Raw genomic sequence first — 24001 nt, 5'->3', positions numbered from 1 at the left:
CCCCTCTCCACCACAACCTCCCTTCCCTCAGCCTCCTGAAATGCCACATTATCCTTTGTAAGCCACTCTGTATAGCTTGTTGGGGAGGAAAGAGTATAACTCGATGAGGGAATCAGCTACAGTTATCTCTTAACTCCAGTAGGTAACAGTTTTCACTGCTTGATAGTAAGAAGCACTGATAGTGATTTTAATGGACACTCTTAACTCTTTCAGCTCGACTTGGCAAAGTAATCTACAGGTAATGCAGAAAAGAGGTTGGGGGAGGGGTCACTTTTTCAATATTTTATTGTATTTTCTTAAATATCCTTTCTGGAATTTTCAGAAACAAAACATAAAAAAATTATATACTTTATTACAAATGGTAAACTCAGAGTGCTCCAAATCTCTTATTTACAAACAACGCTGGGCAGGACACCCAAACAAACAAACATGAAATAACTTACAAAGGCGTGAAGCTGTTTATTGACAGTAATCAGCTTTCATCAAATTAAAAAATATATACATGTACATACACAGTTATGGAAGGCAGTCCAGAAGGAGTTCATCTGCAGACTAGGCCTCGCTCTCGCAAACCTCCCTCCCGCCTCCCCCCCCCAACCCCCTTTGTGTTCTTAAGGAGCACTACAGAAGCAATCTACAGTCTCTATTGCAGTTTGCGACCCCTCCCTCCCCCCTTTAATACTGAATGAGATCGAATGTTAGGTCCATGCAGTTCTTGGTCAATGTTAAAGAAAAGTCTAACGTTCTGTTTGCGCGGGGACAGCCCGACCGTAAAGCGGGGCAGCCCGCGGGCGGCCGCTCCCTGGCTCCCTGCCAAAGGGAGGGCGCGCCAAGTCCTTCTCTCTCGTGCACACTGGGGGCGCCGTCAGGACGCAACCCAGTCCAACTTGGAAACCCTTGGCTTTAGTTCTCGGACACTTCTTTTTTCTCTCTTTCTCCCTCTCTCGCAACTTGTCAAGTTCTCAAGTCTGTCCCTCTCTGGGTTATTTGTTCTCCGTTGCCCCTCAGCCCCCGACAGTCTCGCCTCAAAACGTTTGCAACTGCTGCGTTAGCATGAGTTGGCACCCACTGTTAACGTGGTTCATGACTTTCTGCTTAAGCTGGGCCACCTGTTCCCTGAGCATGTTGGCCGTGGACGCCAGCTCCGAGTTCTGCGCTTTCAAGGTTTTCACTTTTTCCTCCAGCCGGGCGATCCTCTCCAGCTTCCTTTTCCGGCACTTGGAGGCAGCGATGCGGTTCCTCATGCGCTTCCTCTCCGCCTTGATCCGCTCCTGGGACTCCATGTCGATGGGGGACAGGGGCGGCGTTTCCCCGGGCATCTCGGGGACCGTCTGCGGCTCCTCCTTCAGGGCCTGCAGCCGCGGGTGCTGCACGGGGATCTGCTGGGGCAGGTGGTGCGGCGGCGGCGGCGGCGGCGGCGGCGGCTGCTGCTGCTGAGGCTGCGCGGGAAAAGCCAGGCCGGCCGCGCCGTAGGAGGGCGCCCCGCCGCCGCCGCCGCCGCCGCCACCGCTCAGCGCGCCCGGGTTGAAGTTGCTGAGGTTGGCGTAGACCGGCGGCTCGCTGTGCAGGCTGGCGCCGAAGCCGCCGCCGCCGCCGCCGCCACCGCCGCCGCCCGCCACCGAGGCCACGGCCGGGGCCACCAGGCCCGCCCCGCTGACCGGCTGCGCCGCCGACGTGACGCTGGGCAGCGTGTTCTGGCTGTGCAGTTCGGCCAGGGCGCGCACGAAGCCCTCGGCGAAGCCCTCCTGCTCGTCCGTCACGTTCTTGGGACACAGGAACTGGGTGGGGGTCGGCGTGGTGGTGATGTGCCCGTTGCTGGACTGGATTATCAGGCGCTCCAGCTCGGGCGACGCCAGCTTGAGCAGCCCCACGTCGGGCGAGGTGAGGAGGTCGGAGTTCTTGGCCCGGAGGTGCGGCTTCAGGCTGCCCACGGGGTCGGCCAGGTTCAGGGTCATGCTCTGCTTCAGGATCTTGGGGTTACTGTAGCCGTAGGCGCCGCTCTCGGACTGGAGGAACGAGGCGTTGAGGGCATCGTCGTAGAAGGTCGTTTCCATCTTTGCAGTCATAGAACAGTCTGTCACTTCACGTGGGGTTAGTTTGGGCTGCGCGCAGAAGTTTCGGGGCCGTAACAGCGCGCTGGCAAGCGGGGGACACCCGCGCCTCCCCGGGCCTTGAGCAAGGAAAGTTTCTGGAAGAGCGCGCGCCCCCGCCGGCTGGCCTCCCCCGGCGCCCTCCTCACCGGCTCGCTCCGGGGGATCACAGGGTTAAGACGCCGCCCGCGCTCTTACTTGTCCGCTCGCGCGCGCCGCCCGGCTTTGAAAAGTCGCGGTCACTCCCGGAGCTCTCTCGGGCCCAGAGGTTCCTCGGAGCCCGCGGACGAACTCGCTTCCCGGCGGCAGCAGGTAGCGCGGACCCCGCGGTGGCCGGCCGGCGGCGGGTCTCCGCCGCCCCGACTCCGAAGACTGTCCCCTCCTCCGCTGCGAGGGGGAGGGAGCGCCCGGCAGCCGCGGCTCGCGCTCGCCCAAGTTCAGCAACGGGTTCGAGCGAAGCGGAGCGCACGTCCTCCTGTCTCTGCCGCCTCCTTTTCTCTACCGCCGCCGCGGCAGCTTCCTTTGCAAAGGAAAGCTTTGCAAAAGTTCGCTCCGGGACCCGGCGGCCACTTGTCTCCTGTCCTCCTGGCCGGGAAACTTCTTGCCGCTGCAGCCGCTCTCCTGACTTCCCCGGGCGGACAGTGGCCGCTCTCCACGCCGTCAGCAGCGCTAGCGCAGCTGGGCTCTCTCCGCCTGGGGGCGGCTGGAGAAGGGGCTCTCCCGGCGCTCCCCAGAACACCAGCCCGGGAACCACAAGCACTAGCTCCGGGCCGTTGGAGAGAAAATGGAAAAGAAAATAAGATTTGCAGTCCTTCCCAGCTGACTGTGCCTGTCTGCCTGCCTGCGTCCGCGTACCTCCACTCCCACCTCACAGCTTCAGCCACACTCAGTGCAACTCTGAGCCCTTATCCAGCCCGAGCTCAACACTTATCTGCTACCAGTCAACCCCTAAAAATAGCCCATGATGTCACCCCAAGGCCTTCCCATTGGCTCGCGTCGCTCTCAGGAGGGCGGGCCCACCCGTCGCCATGGAGACCCCACCCTAGAAGATTCTTCTCTGGACCCGCGGAGGCTCACGGGATGAGGTAATGCTCTGTTGCCCTCCTACAGTTGGGTCCTTCTTTCTCCTCCTCCCCCCCGCCTCCCCCTCCACGCGACTTGAGCCCCTGTCTTCCTTCTCCCCTCCCCGGCGCGTCTTTCCCGGCCCGCCCGGTGCATTGTGGGCTGACGTCTTGGAGTTTGACTGCCTAGTGACGGTGGCTGCCGCGAGACGGGCGGACTCGGGCGCTCGCAGCCTCTGAAGGAAGCGGGCTGAAGTTCAGGGCTCGGGGCGGGAAGGCAGGGGATGCGGGACCCAGAAGGCGGGGGAACCGGGCCAGGTGTCTGGGGCTGAGGGCGCGGGGCGGGTGGTATTTCCCCACTTCAGGGCTCGATGTCATTTCGCCGCCGCGAGGGGCGGGCCGGCTGAGCGCCCGGGTCCCGGTCCCCCCCCCGCACTTCCGGGGGGGCGGGAGCACCGCCCTTAAGGTGGCTCTGTTAAGTCTCCTGTGGGGACGAGTGAAAGTGGGTTTTTAAGTTTAGGGGCGGTTCTTGCGAGTCGGCCCCCCACGTTGAGAACGCTCTGAAGTTTGTCTCCTGATCAAGTTCAAGAGCGACTGTCCGGCTGCACCTGGAAGCCGAGTGATTTGCATTGCTTGAAACCTGGTGTTCAGCTAAGTCCTCGCCGCACCCCACCTCACCCTCCTGTCCGTGGGAGAAAGGGTGCGGGGGTTCACAGCTTTGCCTCGGAAGGAGGTTTCTTACAGGAGGTGGAATTAGCGGGCAGCTCGGTGTCTAGTTGGGAACGAGCGTTTAGGAAATCCGAAACTCGGGGAACCCAGTGATCGCCTACTCCCCGCCCCCGCACAAGATGCATAGACACACCACACATCCCACGTACACACGAACACACACACACACACACACACACACACACACACCACTCCTCCCGTCCTGATTTGCTTCCGGGAAAACTAGTCCGAGAGCAGCAGACACTTGCCAAAAGTCACACAGCGAGTCAGGAGTAGACTCAAGATTTAAAATTTCTCCGCTCCCGGCCGGCCGGTGGGCCCATATCCTGTGTAGCCTCTAGGAAGCGCTAGACCCATGTAAGTGGTTCCTTTTCTGTGGTTGTTATTTTATTCTCCCCCAACCCCTCACCCCTTAGGGACAAAAGTGTATGGTGGGAAGAATAGCGAAGTCGGGAATCGTGGGTTCTCTCGTGGCCAGCGCTGCCACGTTGTGAAGTGAGCAAATCAGAGAACTTCTTTGAGCTTCAGTTCCCTCATCTGCAGGTGGGGCTGGTGAGACCCACCTTACTGGGCTGAGTTAGCATAGAGTCATCGCCTCCAGGGCTAGGAGGTGGTCTCCATCAGCCCCCTTCTCTGCCCTTCTTCGGAGTTTCCCAGAGCGTCGATGGAATGCCAGGATGTAAGAGTGTGACTTGGCAGGACCAGGTGGACTGATGCTGCGAGGAGCAGTTAGGGCAGGAGGGTGAGGGAGGAAAGGGTCAGAAGTCGGTTCCTTCCAGGGTTTTCTCCAGGACTGGGGCTTGAAGTTGGACCTGCAGCAGCTTATGTTCCTAGGTTCTAATTCTGGCTTTTCAGCTTCTGAGCTTGGGGGAATTCAGCCTTGGGTTCATAGCCCAGAGCTTTAAGGTATTTGTGGCTTTGAGAGTTCAGATCCAACAGCCCGGCAGCAGCTGGTGTCAGGGAAATCTTGACAGCTTTCCTTTACTCCAGCACTTGCCTCTCATTGCCTTGTGCAGCAGGGGAAAACAGTAGCTACTGGGAGCCAGGCACTGAACTGGGTGGGGGTAAGGGTACAGTGATGACACGAGCCAGTTACTTTCCTTAAGGAGGGAACATTCTGCTCTATATTGTTGCCCTGAATCGTTTTCTTCTGTAATCAGGGAGCTGGTGTTTTTAAAATAATTTTAATGATAACAGTAATAAGATTGAATGTCATGTATTAAACACCTACCATCAGCCAGGCATTCACCAGAGCAATTTATATAGTTTTCCCTACAACTGTCTTGGGCTACATATATTATTATCTGGATTTAGTATATGAGGAACTAGGCCCAGAGAGATTAAGTATCCTGCTCAGGTCACACAGGCAGCTGGAAGTAGACTTCAGGTGTGTGTTACATTCCCTTTTTATATCTTCTCTGCTGAGGGAGACTCTTGTAAAGTATTGGTTGTCTGCAGAGGGAACGGCCCTTGGATGGTGGGATGGAAGAAATTGTCTTGCCCGATTCTCTGTAGCTCCTTTCAAAGCCTCCTTTCAGAGCTCCTGTATTTAGAAACTTCAAAACTTAGGACTTTACATAAATATATATCTTTTGCCTAAGTGTTCTGTATGTTCCACTCTGCCTTATGTGGTTTAGTAGGCTGATTTTCTCCTTATGTTGAGAAATAGCATATTTCATCCAAAAAATAACAGATCTTTTCATGTTAACGCCCTTGCTTGGAAGCCTTCATTGGCTTCCCCTCACAACCAGGAGAGGGTTCGGATGCCTTTGCGGGGGAGAGGGCGCCTTTCACAACCTAGCTCCTGCTGTCCAGCCCCATCCTTCACTCCTAGTATCAGGAAAGGCTGGGCTATGCTGCCTTAACAAACAGTACTACCATTTCAGTGGCTTAGCACAGGGAAGTTTATTTCTTGCTCATGCCATGTCCCCACTGTGGGTCTGCAGGGGAGTTCCATTCCCCATGGATTTGGGCTGAAGAAGGCTTCATCTTGTTGCATGCTTCTCCTTACGGTCTCGGCTGGGTAGAGGGAAGGCGGCAACTCATTCAGTGGCTCTCAGAGCATCCACCTGGAAGTGACACACTGTCCTCCCGCTCATGCATCCTTGGCCAGAGCAAGTTACGTGGCCATGCCTAACTTTAAAGCTCTGTAATCCTGCCAAGTGTCTCAAAGGGAGAGAGCCAGGAATATTTGGGAAACAACACTAATGACTCGGAACAGTCTCCCTTTCTGTTCACCAAATGTTTGGCTTACTGTCCTCCCACAGGCAGAATTCCACTCTCTCCTCAAGGGGGACGACCCTAAAGACCCACCTAGTCATGGTATATCAAGATCATTTTCCAGGGAGCGGGTGATGCGCAGTAGACTCTCTATCAGCTCCAGATGTGACTCTTCATCCAAAGGCAAGATAGCTGCCCGGCATACTCTCAGTATGTAGCAGTGGGACAGAGATGGGATAACTGCAATGGACACAATGATCGGAAAGTGGAGGAATGGGACACCACAGTGGACATCAATCCAGAGCAGACATGTGGGGGACACCCCTACCCAACACCCTGATTAGACATGGATTCTGCTCCCTAAGTGTAGCTGCCCTAGCCATTGTTTTCTGTGACCCCTGGCCTTGACCTCTGAGAGAGTCTTCCTTCTGTACATCTAAAGCAGGCATAGGAAATAGGTTTTCAAACCAGCTTTTAAAAATAGGGGTGGTGTTGGGGGAACAGAGTGATGTTAAGTCTCAAATACAGTCTCCTTTAATCCAGGCTGATGTTCTTTTGTCAGTGCAACTCTCCCCAAGATGTAGGTTTCTTATCTGTTTGATTCCAGGCGTTCCATGTGTCAACAGCCACAGCCAATCCTTTTCTAGACATGCCTCCATGGTTTGCCATGTTTCTTTGCTTTCTTGCTCTCCTGCCTGCTAATATCTCTCTCGTTCATCTCATTTTCATATTCTCTGTCTCTCTCTGTTTCTTTGTCTTGCTGTCTCTCTATCTCTCTCCTGACTTGGCTTTGAGTGCTTTGCGCTTATTGGGCTTAGGTGGGAGAGTCATACTTTTCCTCCCATTTCCTCCCTTTTCCCTTTTCTCTAATTGAAAGCATATGCTCGGTAACATCTTAATTTATCCAGAGGTTTTAACAATAGGTTTGAGGCCATACCTTTGACTTGAGCCATACTTCAGGGCTGATTTTAACTAGCCATTTCTTGCTGAAAATCTTCCTTAATTTTACTAGTTGAGATTGAGAAACAATAGCCTCCTCTATCCCTGCATTACTCTGAATTTATAGATTGTCCCTAGTCTCTTTCATTCCTGCTTGCAAACTGGCCAAATCTTCTCTGAGCTCATCTCTTTTTTTTTAATATAAATTTATTTATTTTATTTATTTTTGGCTGTGTCGGGTCTTCATTGCTGGGTGCCAGCTTTCTCTAGTTGTGGAGAGCAGGGGCTACTCTTCGTTGTGGTGCATGGGCTTCTCATTGCTGTAGCTTCTCTTGTTGCAGAGCATGGGCTCTAGGCGCGCGGGCTTCAGTAGTTGTGGCGCACGGGCTCAGTAGTTGTGGCTCACGAGCTCTAGAGCACAGGCTCAGTAGTTGTGGCGCACGGGCTTAGTTACTCCGCGGCATGTGGGATCTTCCCAGAACAGGGCTCGAACCCGTGTCCCCTGCATTGGCAGGCGGATTCTCAACCACTGTGCCACCAGGGAAGCCCTCATCTCGTTTTTGTAATAAGTTTCTAAATGCATCCAACAGCCATCAACACATGCTACTAATATTTTGTTTCACAATCTCTTGCCTTAGTTCATTAGGTTCATGATATGTCTTCTAAATTATCACAGTGATATGTTCACCAAATAGATCACCATCCTTTAACCTTCTGATAACAGTGTTCTTAGTTACTGCCCTCTAAACAAATGTTTACTTTGATTATTGTTGTTATTACATTACCCCGTGTCTAGGTGCCAGTTTTTATATCCGTCAGGATAGGCTAGGTTTGCCACCAGAACAATCCTAATATCTCAGTGGCTTAACAAAAAACCTTTACTTCTTGCTTATACTACATGTTCAAGGTCAGAGGGGCTTTTCTCAATATGCTCACTCAAAGACAGAGTCTGAAGAAGGTTTCATCTTGAAATATGTGTGCTTCTACAATCATCACAATCACCTTGACAGGGAAAAGAAGGCATGGTGAATTCATACTGGCTTTTTAAAAAAAATAAATTTATTTATTTTATTTTATTTGTTTTGGCTGCATTGTGTCTTTTTTTTTTTTTTTTTTTTTTGTGGTACGTGGCCTCTCACTGTTGCGGCCTCTCCTGTTGTGAAGCACAGGCTCTGGACGCGCAGGCTCAGCGGCCATGGCTCACGGGCCCAGCCGCTCCGCGGCATGTGGGATCTTCCCGGACTGGGGCATGAACCCGTGTCCCCCGCATCGGCAGGCGGACTCTCAACCACTGTGCCACCAGGGAAGCCCTGCATTGTGTCTTTGTTGCTGCACATGGGCTTTTCTCTGGTTGCGGTGAGTGGGGTCCAATCTTCGTTGTGGTACGTGGGCTTCTCATTGTGGTGGCTTCTCTTGTTGTGGAGCATGGGTTCTAGGCACGTGGGCTTCAGTAGTTATGGCGTGCGGGCTCAGTATTGTGGTGCACGGGCTTAGCTGCTCTGCGGCATGTGGGATCTTCCCGGACCAGGGCTCGAACCCGTGTCCCCTGCATTGGCAGGCAGATTCTTAACCACTGTGCCACCAGGGAAGCCCCCGTATTGGCTTTAAAAGCTTCCTCCATGAAATGACATGTTACTTATGTTTACATAGTATTGATCAAAAACTAGTCATATGACCACGTCTTACTTAAAAGGTTCAGGAAAGTGCAGTCCTACTATGCACTTGGAAGTTAAGAGCTGGAAATGCACACCGCTGTATAGGCCAGGTTATGCTCTGGTAGCGATCCGAAAATCTTAATGAATGACAACCATGGAATTATTTCTCACTCATGCTGCATGCCCATTACGGGTTGCTTGTGTCTCTGCTTCAGACACATCATCTTTGCTCTGGGACCTTTTCTGAAACATTGCTGATTGCTATGGCAGACAGCAAAGAACATGGTGCTTAAAGCTTCTACTGAAAGCAGTTCACGTGGCCAAGCCTGTTGTCAGGGGGAGCGGCAGCAAGTATTTGCAAATAGTAATACAGTTTACCACACCCTACACTACACATTCCTCCCATTCCTATGAGTCTCAGCTACCCTAAACATTTTCCATACCTCTGACATTTTCCTGGTTTTCCATTTATTTTCATCCTTAATCAAAATGCCACCTGGCTAACTCCTACTCACCCTTCAAGACCCTGCTCAAATAATTGCTCCCTCTGAAGCTTGCTGTTACCCCATCTCTCACCCTCAAGTAGTTATTATCTTCTTTGGCTCCCATCACACTGGGTACAGACCCGAAGCTGAGAATGTACATCACGTGTTCTTGTAAATGTCTTCTTACACCCTGACTCCAAATCCAGGAATTGTGTCTTACTCATTTTTATATTTCCAATGCTTAATGCAGTGCCTGATACATGGAAGGATAGAAGGTACTCAAATAAATGCTTATTGATGAGTTTCTTAAAAATAGTCTTTTCTATAGCAGAATTAAAGAGGGTGTTTTAATAGTCAAATAGCAACAGTAACTTGTTTTAATACATAAAACTTCTAACAAATTCCCCGGCTGAACCTTCCCTAAGCATATCATGTTGGACTTGGGATAAAACCCAAATTCTTTACTTTGCCTATAAGATCTCACATGACATGGGTTATCCTACCTCACCAGCCTGAAATTACTAGTACTTCTCTCCTCACTATTCTGCAGCCACACTGGCTTTGGTTGTATCAGTCAGGAAAAAAGCAACTCCAGATCTCAGTGTCTTAAGACAAAAAAGTTTTATTTCTCGCTTCTGCTCCATGTCCATCAAAAGTTGTCAGGCAGTCTGATCACTTTGGCTTCCCCTGGGATCCAGTCTGATGGAGTACGCACTTTCAGGAGCATTACAGACCTCATGGTAAAGGGAAAGGGAGCTTTGAAGGGCTCTAGCCAGGCAGTTAGGCACATTTGTGGGAGAATGTCACATGTCACTTCTTACAATTCATTGGCTAAAACTAGTCTAATGGCCCCACCCAGCCACAAGTTGACCAGGAAGTGCCATCCTATTTGTCTGGAAGGCAGAGAGATGCAAATCTTTGGTGACCAGTCCTAATGACTCCCACACTGGACTTCTTCAGTTCCTCAAACAAGACAGACTGTTTCTTGCCTAAGAACCCTTATATGAGCCCTCCTACCTCTTCCCTGTTCCTTGGTCAATTTTTATTTCTTTAGAGGTTAGCTTAAATGACACTTAAAGAGGCTTTTTTTAATATTAGACCCCTGTACCCACCCCCATCTAAATTAGGTTCCTCTCTTATGCCTTTTCATAAGTCTCTGTGTTTTTTCTTTATAGCAGTTGGGATTTCAGGAGGGTGATAAGTCACATCCTCTTTCGTTCCCTTCTGAGTTCAGAACCAGCTGAAAGTTAGATACAGGAATCAGATGAATGTGGATTGCATGCCCACTTGATAGCTGATATAGGCTAGATTGGAGGACATGGCAGACATGAGGCCACAATGGGTTTCCTCCTGTTTCACCCTGTATTATACTTACCCACGGGTCCCTGGCAAAGGAGGGCAGTGTTTGCATCCTGTAGACAAATTCATTCTGAGAAGAGAGAACAGATGGCTGAGATGGGCCCGCTTTTGTATACACCATCCCCCTTATGGTGATGTCTTTTCAGCACTCAGAACATCTGCAAAACTTAAGGGATCATAAAGTAACAAGGACCCTTTAGAAGCCACCTTCCAAGTTCTGCCCTTTTCCCAATGTAGGATTCCCTTTGACAGCATATTCACTACTTAAGTGCTTCTAGCGATCCTCAGAGCTGGGGAGTGATGTCTACTGAATGCTGCCGATAGGACCTCACTGGGAATATTATGGACGTGAGACTGTGGGAAGCAATTTTGATCAGTCAGAGAGATCTCAGAGAAGGTCAGCCGAATGGTGAGAAGCCAGAAACTATGACCCGTGGAGAAGAATTGAAGGAACTGGGAATATTTACCCAAGGGGAAAAATAAAGGACCGTGAGACCATGTAGAGAAGTCTCCAAATAGTTGTGCAGCTATCACATGGGGGAGTTCACTTATTTTGCAGGTTTTGAGGTCAGAGCAAGGGTAATGACTAGAAGTTAGAGAGGAAAACTCGGCTATCTTTAAGGAAGAACTTTCTGAAGTTATAGTTATTTATCAATGTGATAATTGCCTTAAAAGTAGAATGGAAATTCATCCATTCAGTACATATTTACCACTTACTATGTGCCAGCCACTATACTGGGTTAGTTTATGATAATTCCTAATGAGCCCGTAGTAACTTGCAGTATTCAAGTTATCCTTTGTTTTCAAAGTTCATAAAAACCTTTTAAAATATTCTCTTTTAGAATTTTTCTGAGAGTGGTCACCAATATTAGTGGCTTTTTTTTCTCAATTCTAGAACTGACTTTTTTTTTCCTCTCAAAATTTGAAAACCTAAGATGATATTTTCTCATGTCCAATGTTAGTTAGGTGAACATTCTTCGATCAAAACAATTGTTGGGAATCCCCTGGCAGTCCAGTGGTTAGTGCTTTCACTGCAGAGGGCCCGGGTTCAATCCCTGGTCGGGGAACTAAGGGCCCGCAAGCTGCACAGCGTGGCCAAAAAAAAAAAAAAAGTGTTTTTAGTGTCCATAAGTCAAAATTACCTGTACTTGGGATCACTTAAGACTAGATACTCCCTTACCATTTGGGGCAGAAGAACTACAAAGTGTTCCCCAAACTCCTTTTCCTTTCCTCCTGAGCATACTGCTTAACTACATTTTCTGGCCTCCTTTGTAATTAGGTGTGGCCACGTGGCTGAGTTTTAACCAGTGCAAAGGGGGTTAATGTGATGTGTGCCACTTACAGGTCTGGCTCATAAAACCCTCTCTCCCCATCTTCAGGGACATAGAGAAGGGCGGAGCCACAGGTGGAAGGAGCCTGGATCTTTGAATGACCAAGTGGAAGATTAATTGCCCACTGGCCAGGATTATTTGCACTGGATTTTGCCTGAACGAGAAATCAACTTTACTGTTGAAACACCAAGATTTTGGAGTATATATGTTAAAGCTGCTAGTGTCTTCTTCTTCCAACTGGTGCTGCAAGATGCCCTCGAAGAGAGAAGAAATATGGAACTGAAGTTCGGGATTTTGTTCTGCCCTTTCCTGTTAGAAGAGAATTAGTGGAGCAGGCAGAAGTGAAAGACGTAGCGCTTAATTACACACTGATGCTTCCTTGTGCTCATGTTTTCTTCCCAACTAATTTATAAACTTCATGAGACATGTTGCAATGTCTTACATCCTCTTTTATATTTAATCTTTGGGTGGATATTTATAGAGAAATGCCAGGTGCTTTGAGGATTTCAGGAGAAATATAGGTAGCACATATTGTTAAACGTTATTCATTTACTCAACAATTTTTGAGAATTCACTATGAGCCAGCCACTGGGAAGCATTGGTGAACAAAAGCTATGGCACCTGCCCACAAGTTGGGGTATAGCAAGGAAAATAGAGATAAAGAGGCAAGACTAGTCGAGCATGATAATGCTGTGAGAAAGAAGGACAGGGTGTTCTGGACGCACGTGGAAGGGACATCTGACAAGGGTGGCAGTCAGAGAATTGTCCTCTATTAAGGTGATGAATAAATTGAGACCCCCAAGGATGAGTAGGAGTAGCCAAAAGAAGAGGAGACTGGAGAGAGAGTGCTCTAGGAATAGGGAATTCATGTACAAGGGCTTGGACGTGGGCCTTGAATATGGGGTGTGTTTGGAGGAACCAGAAGGTAAGCTGGAAAGGAAGAATGGAGAGGATGAGCATGAGAAGAGGAACTTATATAATATATAAGTATGAGGCATATACTTAATAAATGCATACAGAAAGCCTTTTACCACACGTGTATGAATTTACCTAGGAGGAAATATGGCTGATTAATCATCAAGATGTCAACAGTTGTGATATTTGGGTAATTTCTTTTTTCCTCCTTATGCTTCTCTGTTTGTTTTAAAACTTTCTACAATAAACACGTATTGCACTTGGAATTAAAAAAATCAAAGTGTATTTTCTTCTTAGTTGTGATTGTACCTGCTGGGCCTCATCGGATCTTCAGAACAGTCATCTGAGCAAACTGAGGTCCAGAGCTGATACACAGTGATGTTAGAATTAGCTTTCCTCTGGTTCCATTCAGCCTACTTCCTCTCCATTGTGCCTGCCTCCCCTGCAGTATCTAAGTACTGATGATGGCTTTTCCCGGAACTACTGACTTTAGCGCCATGTCGCGTGTTCGTGTGTATGTTGTTTGCAACTTGGAGAAACTGGATCCAAGTCCTCATGATCCTGCCCTCCTAAGAGGCTTTCCACATGCAAAAGATGGTCCTCCACCTCCTGGTCTACATCCTTAGACCTCTCTTTTCTGTGATTCTCTCCTGTCCTTTGCCTAGTTAGGGAGGAAATTGTTTCTCATTATTCTGTTAACCCACATCTTGATTGACTAGTGTGTTAGTGCTTGGCCAAACCAGTGACAATGAACGCCCAGACATTTGAAAGTCTTGAAACACTGTATTAACATTCTCTCAGTTATGTTGCAGCGACAAACCACCTCCCAAATCTCAGAGGCTTAAAACGACGAGTTTAATTCATGCGCATGTTACATTTCCATCCCGATTTAGGGCTTAGCTCTTTACTCTGAGACTCTGGGTGAGGAAGTGACCCCCATCTGAGATATTGTTGGTGTGTGTCACAGGGAAGAGAGAGAGGTGACACCAGGGGATAGTTCTTAAAGCTTTGCCCACAGTCATTTCTGCTCACCTTTGATTGACCAGAGTGTGTCACAGGGCTGACAGGGAGGAGCAGCCAATGTTTTGACAGATACCTTCTCAGCTCTCGGAATCTCTGCTTCTGTATCTATAAAATGGAAATAGGTATAAAACATTATGGGATAGTCAAACCATGGAATGTCATGTGGCCATTTTAAACAAATGAGTTAATTGCCCTTAAAAAAGTGTGTTGACCTGAGAAAAGCCCATGATATAGCGTTAGGTGAAGAACGCAATTTGCCCAGTAAATTGTATAGCTTGGTGTCATGTTTGCATAAATTTAGAAAACCTATATCTGAGCATATTTGTTTGCATGAGGATATTAATAAAAACAGCTAATGTTTAAGGAATGCTTACATCATATGCCGATTCTGTGCTAAGTGCTTTTTACGTGCATTTGCTCATTTAATCCTTGAAAAACCCAGAGAAAGGAGTAGAAAGTTATATTGAATAGTTATTATCAGCTATCTTACTTGGGGGTAGGATTAGAGAGATTTTATTTACTTTTAAAAGTAAATGATTTCTGTACGTTTTTACTGATCACAGTAGGTGGATTAATCAGCTTTTGTGGTAAAAGAAACCACAGTAACATCTGAGTGCTGTGCAATGCTCAGTCATTTATCTTCTGCTTATGGGTCTGCAGTCAGCTGAGGTGGCATGGCCTTTCAAGGCCCTGCTTGGTCTTCTTTCCTCCCCACTGCATCTGCCTCCCCTGCAGTTTTCTAAGTAGTGATGATGGCTTTTCTTGGAACTGTGTATATAAGTGCTGTGTTGTGTGTGCTCAGGTGCAACCTGGAGAAATAGGGCCGAGGGTCAAATTCAGGTCTGCTCCATGTGCCTCATTCTAGAACCCACCCTGGAGAAGCAGAATCTGCCAGGGCTCTGTTCTTTTCATGGCAGAGGTGGGGACAAAGGGAAACATGGGAAGCTTCTGAAGGCCTGGGCTTGGAACTGCTCTGTTGTCATTTTGGCCCACATTCTATTAGCTGAAGCAAGTCACATGGCCAAGTCCAATATCGGTGGAGCTGGGAAGTCATAGAGGTTTAGAAGGAGGGAGTGAATATTCACTGTATAGTAATCTACAGTCAGCATTCATTGCTTTCTTAGTTAAAAAAAAGTAAATCACAATAAAGTGAGAAAAAGAATATTTACCAGTGATAGTTTAAATTGTGTTCAATAGATTACAAAGTCACTTTATGCATTTTTCAGAAATACAAACTCCATATCTACAGTTATAATGAGCACAGTGATAATAACATGGACATTTAAGTAACCAAAGTATTCATTGCCTAGTAGGGCAGGTAGGCATTTACAGCAGCTTGGCTTATGCTGCTTGTGGTGTAACATTCTGAGCATAATTCAGAGACTGTTTAATGGCCCTATGTATATATCACTACTACTTGTGTGGCCATCTGCAATCCAAGGAACTTAAATCATGGAATCACAGACTCTCAAGCCTGGAAGGCTCCAGTGCCTGTGGTAGGCAAGAGCCTCTTAAGTTATATGGACAGCTGCTTTTGCCAATTATAGTCATTCTTGATTGGGTGTGTCTCACATTGCTGGAAAATAGTTATGGAAATCAAAATTCTTTCATTTAGCCCACGGGGACAGTGAGATCCCCAGCTGTCATTTACCTGAGTGGCCAAGATAGGATGGAGACCTAATTGTCTCTAGTAGGTCCAGGGCCTCTTGCTTTGTTTCTCTGCAAAACATGAACATTCAAGCATATGGATCATTTGGGAATATTCACTAGGACCTGAAGCTTCCATTACTCTCTTTAAAAAGTATATTAAGCCTCCTTCTTTTACTGTTTCCTCTCTCTTGAGAGAACGCAAGTACTGCTTAGACCAACTAACTCTGAGTCATGCAAAGAAACAGTATTGGCACAGACTCTGAAATGAAGAGGAGCACATTAAATTCCCTAAAACACTGGCCAGGGAATCATGTGTATTTTAATTTCCTTTCTATTCTAGGTAATTTAGAAATATCTGCTGATATAGCTTATGGGAATCAATTGCATAAAGCAAATGTTTTACTAAGGACTTTGTTAAGATTATGAATTGTATTTCTCAAGTTTCAGTCATTTATCCATCACTTTTTCCATTTTGCTATGTCCACTTACTTCTCTCAAATCAACTTACTATTTTTCTTTAGATAGATTCACTTTTTTAAAACTTAAAGGTACTTTTATAGGAGATGATATATTACCAGTGTAAATGGATGAGAAGTATTACTTGCCATAAACACTGATACAACTGTAAAAAAAAATACATAACCGTTAAAATAGATAACTTGTCTCTTATTCTACGTGTGGTAGGTGTTTTTCCACTGATATTGTGGAAAGGTATGGGCTCTGGAATCAGGAAGACGTGGGTTCAAATAACAACTCATTTTCTTCCCAATAGTGTGACCTTGGGCAATTTTCTTTCTTTTTTTTTTTAACATCTTTATTGGATTATAATTGCTTTACAATGTTGTGTTAATTTCTGCTCTATAACAAAGTGAATCAGCTATATGTATACATATATCCCCATATCTCCTCCCTCTTGTGTCTCCCTGCCACCCTCCTTATCCCACCCCTCTAGGTGATCACAAAGCACTGAGCTGATCTCCCTGTGCCATGTGGCTGCTTCCCACTAGCTATCTATTTTACATTTGGGAGTGTATATATGTCCATGCTACTCTCTCACTTTGTCCCAGCTTACCCTTCCCCCTCCCCTTGTCCTCAAGTCCATTCTCTACGTCTGCATCTTTATTCCTGTCCTGTTGGGCAATTTTCTTAATTGTTGAACATCAGTTTCTTATCCATAAAATGGAACAGCATTTTAATCCATAAAATGGAATAACTTAGTGATTGATTGCCTACCAGGTGCTAGGTAATGTGCTAAGTGTGTGGATACAATGAAAACTGGGTAAATGGACTTGGAGTCGAAGACTTTCATTTAGCCCATGGGGACAGATAAGATAAGAGTATCTTATCTCCTTTTGGGTAAGTCATTTAACATCTCTGAGCTTCAGTTTCCTCATCTGAAAATGAGTGTGATGGTTGCCATTTATGCCTACTTCCAAGAACTTCTGGAAGGAATGACATCATTACTAATGGGAAAGCCTTTGGTACACGGATACAGGCATTTCTGCTGTAATGTGACATGTACATTCCTGAAACACTCTGTGTTCTGCAGAGTTGTACATTCAAAATAACATGACTGGGCTTCCCTGGTGGCGCAGTTGTTGAGAGTCCACCTGCCAATGCAGGGGACACGGGTTCATGCCCCGGTCCGGGAAGATCCCACATGCCGCGGAGCGGCTGGGCCCGTGAGCCATGGCTGCTGAGCCTGCACAACAGTGAGAGGTCCGCGTACCGAAAAAATAAATAAATAAATAAAAAATAACATGACTTTCTGCAAAAATAGGGTTAAGGCAGGCCACTGAAAACCTGTACAATATTATAACCATACTGCTAAGATAAAACTCTAAATATCCTAATAAAAGTAATAGAGCTAAAAAGATCTGTTAAACTTTGACTAAATAAATACACCCACACCCACACACACATACTACAGCAAATGTAGGGTTTTACCTTAAAACTGGCAAAGGCAGCTTGACGGAAGGCATGAGGAAGGCAAGGCTGCTGAAGCTATGGGGGCGAGGGCAAACGCTCAAAGATGGGACCACACCACGCCATAAGCTCTTTCAAGGAGTATGTAGGCAAACAGCCCAGCAAGAGGATGGAGGGTGAAAGGGCATTCTGTCCAGTACCCAGAGTACTGGATGCCTCTGAGGCAACCACATTCCACTCTGTTAGTGTAGTTTCTGCTCAGCCACTGCTCCTCGGTGGGACACAATGTTAACATCCTGGGAAAAATCAGTGTGGAATAAAGCAACTTGCATGTTATACTGCTCTCATTCCTCTAGTTATCAGCCTTACCTTGTCTTCCAGTAACACGGGTCACAGTATCATGTATTGTGGAGCAGTCCACATATGCAGATAGGGGGAGGTGCAGTTCTCAACCAGGAGCCCATGCCCCGGTCCCAGGCTCCGTGAGCAAAACAAGTAAAGACTCCCAGAGGTAGAATTCATTCAGAGACGTGAGTCTCCTCTCCGTGCCCCCTTCCCTCTCTTCTCAGTCTGACCAGTCTAATTTCTTCTCCTTTCCTTGGTTTCAGGCTTCCTCTTCCCTCCCTAGCCTGTGAGCTCCTTGAGAGAGGGCTCTGTCTTATTCATTGATGTGCTCTGAAGACCCACACAGGGGCCCTGGAACAGAATAGCTGCATTACAGTTGAGCCTCCTTTTGTAGGTAAGGAAGAGCCCCAAACTCACTGAAGGGTCCCGGGGCTCATCGGAGCGTATCGGAAACACTGGGCACCTTGAGATGAGGATGGAAGCACTGCCCGCCCCACCCCCCCACTTCAAGGACAGGGACGGTGTCTCATTCAGCTCTATGTCCAGCATCCCTGTTGCTCCCAAGTTGAGGCAGGGACTCCTCAGTGGGTCCCAGCCCTGCTTTAGCTGCGAGGCCACGACAGGGCTAGCAGCACATCCTTCTCCTCAGCCCTCCTCCCTTCCTTCCTTTCAACAAATATTTATCAGGCCCCTATCCCATACCAGGCACCATACAAGGTCCTGAGGATGAAGTTGGGCGAGAAAGACGTGTGGAATCTGCCCTCACGGTGCTTCTGTGTGGCCTAGAGGTTAAGTGCTTAACTTCTGGAGCCACGTTCCCTGGATCTGTTATCTGGCTCTGTCCTTTTCTCACTATATGAACATGGCCAAATTCCTCTCCAAATCTGTTTCCTTACCTGGAAAATAAGGCTCATAATAGAACCTAATTCAGGGGCTTGTTATGAATATTAAATGAATTGACATATAAAGGACTTAGAATAGTACCTGACCCAGTAAGTGCCCAATAAATATTAACTGTAATTAGTAGTATTACAGTTGCTGTCTATAGATGATAAACACATGAATATAAAATCATGATAAGCTATCAGTATTATGAATGAAATTCCAGGAATAACCTGGAACTCTGTGGTTCTATCTAACTCTGTAGCTAGTAGACTATGCAAATGTTATCTGACAGGGGAGTCGGGAGGTGGTTGGGCCTGGGGACCTGAAAGATCTCTGTACACTTCTGGTTTGAAAGAAGATTAACAGTGGGAAACTTCTTAAAGAGGGTGATCTGAAAGGGCCTCTCTGAAGAGGGGCTGCAATATAAAGGATATAAACACTGACTCTTGCAGGAGGAGGTTGGCATGGGAGGGGTGTTCCAGGCAGAGGAAAGAGCCCTCACTGGTGATCAGGTGATCAGGTGTTGAGGACCTTCCCCTACCGGTTCTGCACCTGGCCAATCTTGTTAAAAGATCCTTTGTTCCCAGTTGCTCAGTTTCAGTGTCTACTGTATGGGGAGCCCTCAGTGGTGGCTTTCAAGCACTGGGGTCTGAACATTGGTACCACCCATATCCTGAGGATTCTGGGACTCCATGTCCTTTCAGGCTGTTACTGTGACTCCCTCCACACTGCCATGTTGGCTGGGCCATTGTTTTATTTCTTAGGTTACACTTGAGCAGATTAAAGAAAGGAGACATAATGAGCATGTGTTTCTATGTGCCATGGTCTAAATTCATTACCGATGCCCAAGTTTTAATCAGGATACGTTGCCAACCACATAGTTTGGGCAACCTTGGTTACGTCATCTCATTTCCTCTTCCTTCACCAATACTCACTCAACAGATACCAGCTGCGCAAGAAGTATGTGCTAGTGTGACGTATGTGCTAGGGTTACTTGGGGCCTCAGCTTCTCCACCGATAGTGTGAAGGCTTGGGCCACATCACTGGTTTTCAGCTGCAGTGTTCACTCCCAACCTCCATTTCATTAAATGGAACCATTCTCTCTGGTATACTGAAAAGCTTTCTCAAGTAGGGGAGAAAACAGTGGATTGACAACGAGCAGCTGAAGAGTTTTATTACTATAACCCAGAGCTTAATTTTTCTCTGCCTAGATTGTTAGGCTCTGTGAGCCTCACTTGTCACCAGAAATCCATGGAAGGGGTTGTGAACTGCTGAACTAGCTGTTCGCTGAGGTCCTCTCTAGCTCTGACATTCTCTGAATCTTGTAATTATTTTTCTTTTCTCTTTGTTTCCTTTCATTTAACACCATTTCATATGCGTGTTTCCAAGAATCCACGGGGGTTCTCTCCCTTGTCAGCCTCAGGGATTCGGCTTCAGTTTTGCTTAGTACTTTCCCTATTGATCCCCCCTTCTTGATTCACTCTCCTTTACAGACCTTTTCAGAGCCTTCATTTCAATGAATCCTAACTGTGTGTGTGTAACTCCCCACACTCAAGGTCTTTATTCCTGGCACCTGGCACTTAGCAACTGTTGGATGAATTAGGGAATTCTTAATGATTATCAAGAACCTCAAAATATGCATCCATACACGTAATAACCTTTGGATCATTTGACTTCTTTTCTGAGGGTGTCAATTCGGACGGAATTGCTAGATCCAAAGTTATAAGCTGGTTTCCTGCTTTTATTACCAACTTCCAGATTGCTGTGACGTTTGTTGTGTGTAAGCAGTAGTATTGCTGATAACACTTGTGGTAATTATTTATAACATTATCTTAAATAATTAATCAAATCAGAGTACTTCCTCTCTCTCCCCCCCACCCTTTTTTCTGGGTATCGATATCCTTTGTATCCCAAACTCCAGTGGTTTCCCTAAAGCCACTTGGATCAGTGCTACATGCTCTGAATTTAGCCAGAGAAAAAGAAATGGGTTGCTCCAGCTCTAGGTACCAGCAATGTTTGTGTCTTCTTGGAACCCTGCACCCTTTTGCCAATTCAGCCTCAGCCTGGCTTGGGGTTTTCTGCGATATTGATGATGGTGGTGGTGGTGATGATGATAATGATGGTAGATATAACTCTAACAACCCTATGAAAATATCATTAACCCCATTTTATAGATAAGGGAAACTAAGGCTCAGAGAGGTGGCACGGCTTGCCCTCAGTCACACAGCTAGGAATTAGTAAAGACAGGATTTACGTCTGTTTCTGAGTAAAGCTGGTCTCTTTCCACAAAACTACACTACACTGCTCCACAAGTGGACCTACAGGGCCAGGAGCCTTGTGGGAACAGCAGGTCTGTCAAGTTCTACAGGGCTGAGCTATTTATTGCCGCAGAGGACACTCATCACTATGCTAATTACATTAATTGCTGCCCACTCTGCGGCTAGGTGGGTGGTTTAACAACACCTAGCAACGTGGTAATGATGCCTGCGCCTGCCTTTCTGCGTGAAAACATCTAACTTTTTTTTAAACTCCTTCCTGTGGTGGCCAAAGATAGTAATTATAGGTTCTACTGGTTGGAAGTTAGTGACTTTCTACCTTGTAGGGAAAAGGTCAAGACACTGAACTTTGACACTTCATCAGCATCAACTGTGTGCTTGACACTTTAAGGGATCTTTCGTAATCCTCATGACAGCTTAGAGGTGGGTATTATATTATCCTTATTTTGTTTCTAAGGGAACCCAGTCACCTGCTTGAGGTCACATAGCTGGATATTGGTTTAGAACTCTGCACTGTCGGAGGACAAATTTAGCCTCCACACATTTCCCTACACTATAGCACCTCTCAACAGGAGACTTTTTGCTTCTGATGCTTGGAATTGAATTACACACCAGCAGGGCTGAGTCTGTATTTCAAACAGAGAGGAAGCAAGGCATTGGGAATCAGTGTTTTGCAGAGTCCTCCATTGCTAGGGGATGAATATTTGACATTTCAACCTTCCAACTCCCATCTCTTCCCCGAGCTTCTCAAGGAAATGTTAACAGAATTTTCCAGTTGACTTTTTTTTGTTTTTTGCGGTACGCGGGCCTCTCACTGTTGTGGCCTCTCCCGTTGCGGAGCACAGGCTCCGGACGCGCAGGCTCAGCGGCCATGGCTCACGGGCGCAGCTGCTCAGCGGCATGTGGGATCTTCCCAGACCGGGGCATGAACCCGTGTCCCCTGCATCGGCAGGCGGACTCTCAACCACCGCGCCACCAGGAAAGCCCTCAGTTGACTTTTTAAGAAGTAATTTGAAGACTACATCCATGTACTTCTTGTGAATGGACAAGGTGATTTTGGCAATTCATCATAATTGGCTGAATGACTTAACTTCCCCAGAGACCCAGATAACAGAGGCTAATTTAGGAAGTAGTTGACTTTGGAATGTTATATATGCATGCACTTTATGGGTGTGTCCATATTATATGTCAATAAATGTATTGTGTGTATGTGCGTGTGCGTGTGTGTGTATGTGTGTGTGTGTTCAGGAAATCTTGAGGTACTGGTGGATTTAGATGATTTGGTTCCTTTATTAGCTACCATCTAGCTGTAAATGAGGTTTAAACATATATTTTACTAATATTAAAAACAGTTACATTATATAATGATACAGAGTAGTAGTTAAGATATCTGGAGCTAGACCGGAGTTTGAATCCTGCCTCTGCCACTTAACAGCTGTTGTGACTTAGGCAAGTCACTTAACCTCTCTGGGCATTAGTTTTCCCATTTCTAAAAATCGGGGTTAAAACAGTTCTGACCTCAGGGAGGTTTTTGAGGGCAGGGACTATGTCTGTACACTTCTCTGCACGCAGCCAGAATGAGGTTTGGAAAGAGCAGGCTTTGGACTTACATAGTCCCTCAGCTTTGATTCTAGCACTCCCATATTGGCTGTGTGGCCTTGGAGAAATTACTTAACGTTTCTGGGCCTCAGATTCCCCATCTATGAAATAGAGGCTCATTATTCCTACCTCAAACGATTGTCACGTGATGAGGCGGGACCTATGAAGACCTAGTACCTAGGATAGCACATTGGAGGTATCCATTTCCCTTTTTTTTCATCCTGGAGGCTGATGACATTCAAGGATGCATGACTAAGTTCTTGTTTGATTTGTGAAACACATTCTTTTCTCTCACACTCCATTTTTATTTTCTCCTTCCCACCCTTTTTCTTTATTTCCCTCCCTTCCCTATCCGTCCCCTTTCTTTTTCTTTTTTGGTCAGCCTCCATCTACTGTGACTCAGACCCTCTGTCCAGGGTCACCTGGTCCCTGGATTGTCGCAGCAGCTCTCTCCCTGGCATCCTCCATCCTCCCCTCCATCTGGCGCTCTGTGTTTTATTCTTCACACAGGGTGTCCTTCCATCAACCTGATCCAGACCTTGCTACTCCTCTGTGCCACTCCTTCCAGTATTCTCATCACACACAGAGCAGTCTGTGGCCCTCACCAAGGCCCACAAGGCTCTGTGTGAACTGTCTTCTGGCTAACTCTCCAACCCGGCTTCCTAGCGCGCTCTCTCTAACTCTGCTCCAGCCTCAGAGGCTTCCTGACTGTTATTGGAACTTTCCAAGCACGTTCCAGCTTTGCGTCCTTTATACGTGCAGTTCCCTCTCCCTCCAAATATCTGTAGAGTTCATTCTCACTTCCTCAGGCCTCTGCCCACATGTCACCTTATCAGAAAGGCCTTCCTTGATGACCTTACATAAAATAACACCCCCAATCACTCTCAATCCTCCATTTCATTTTTCTTCTCACTGACAGATTCTATATTATTCCTTTCCTTTTGATTGCCTCTCTCCCCACAATGGAAGCTAAGCTGTATGAGAGCAGACTTTGTTTTGTTTTGTGCTGCATCCCCAGAGCCGGGCACATAGTAGGTGCTCAATTAATATTTGCTGACTACATGAACGTGTGTTGCCTCTGTATGAAATGGCAGGAAAGAGCCTCCGTAGACATTCCAGCCCTGATGGCTCACTGACCAGTATTTATTTTACACAAGCCAAAGTGGTGAGCAGTGAATAGGAGAATCAGGTGGTCTTTTGGGGCCCACCCCCTTCATATATGTGCCTTGAAGACCAACGCTGTTTCATCTGTGGCAGTGACATGCCTGCTTTTACACTGCTTCGTGCCATAGTTGCAATGTTGTCTGGAATTCCCGTGGCAGTTTTGCAATATGATGAATTTTGCTCACATAGATAGGTATCGGTCACAGATAAAGATCACTCATGGTTTATATTTAGTACCACCACAACAAAGTGAACGTTGGAGGTGTGCTACCTAATTGTTCCCAGACTATGAAAGCAAAAACACAAAGTCTGCTAGCACTGAATCACTCTTTCCCACCTGGCCTCTCCC

The 24001-nt window shown here is 47.0% G+C and overlaps 1 protein-coding gene across 1 annotated transcript; it reads right to left on the bottom strand.

Annotated features, from left to right (window-relative positions):
• Positions 1-604: 604 nt before the first annotated feature.
• Positions 605-2093, bottom strand: JUN (Jun proto-oncogene, AP-1 transcription factor subunit). The gene has a single exon (XM_082832499.1). It carries the CDS (start codon positions 2064-2066, stop codon positions 1026-1028), a length of 1041 nt encoding a protein of 346 aa, XP_082688625.1. The 5' UTR covers positions 2067-2093; the 3' UTR covers positions 605-1025.
• Positions 2094-24001: the final 21908 nt, after the last annotated feature.

Source organism: Leucopleurus acutus, assembly GCF_964270905.1.
Source record: "Leucopleurus acutus genome assembly, chromosome: 2".
NCBI lineage: Eukaryota > Metazoa > Chordata > Mammalia > Artiodactyla > Delphinidae > Leucopleurus > Leucopleurus acutus.
The sequence above is the reverse complement of the archived record's forward strand: the minus strand, read 5'-3'. Positions and strand labels throughout refer to the sequence as shown.

Bases quoted from the DNA above. Each gene is read 5' to 3' on its own strand.
- JUN (XM_082832499.1), bottom strand. From the start codon at position 2,066: ATGACTGCAAAGATGGAAACGACCTTCTACGACGATGCCCTCAACGCC.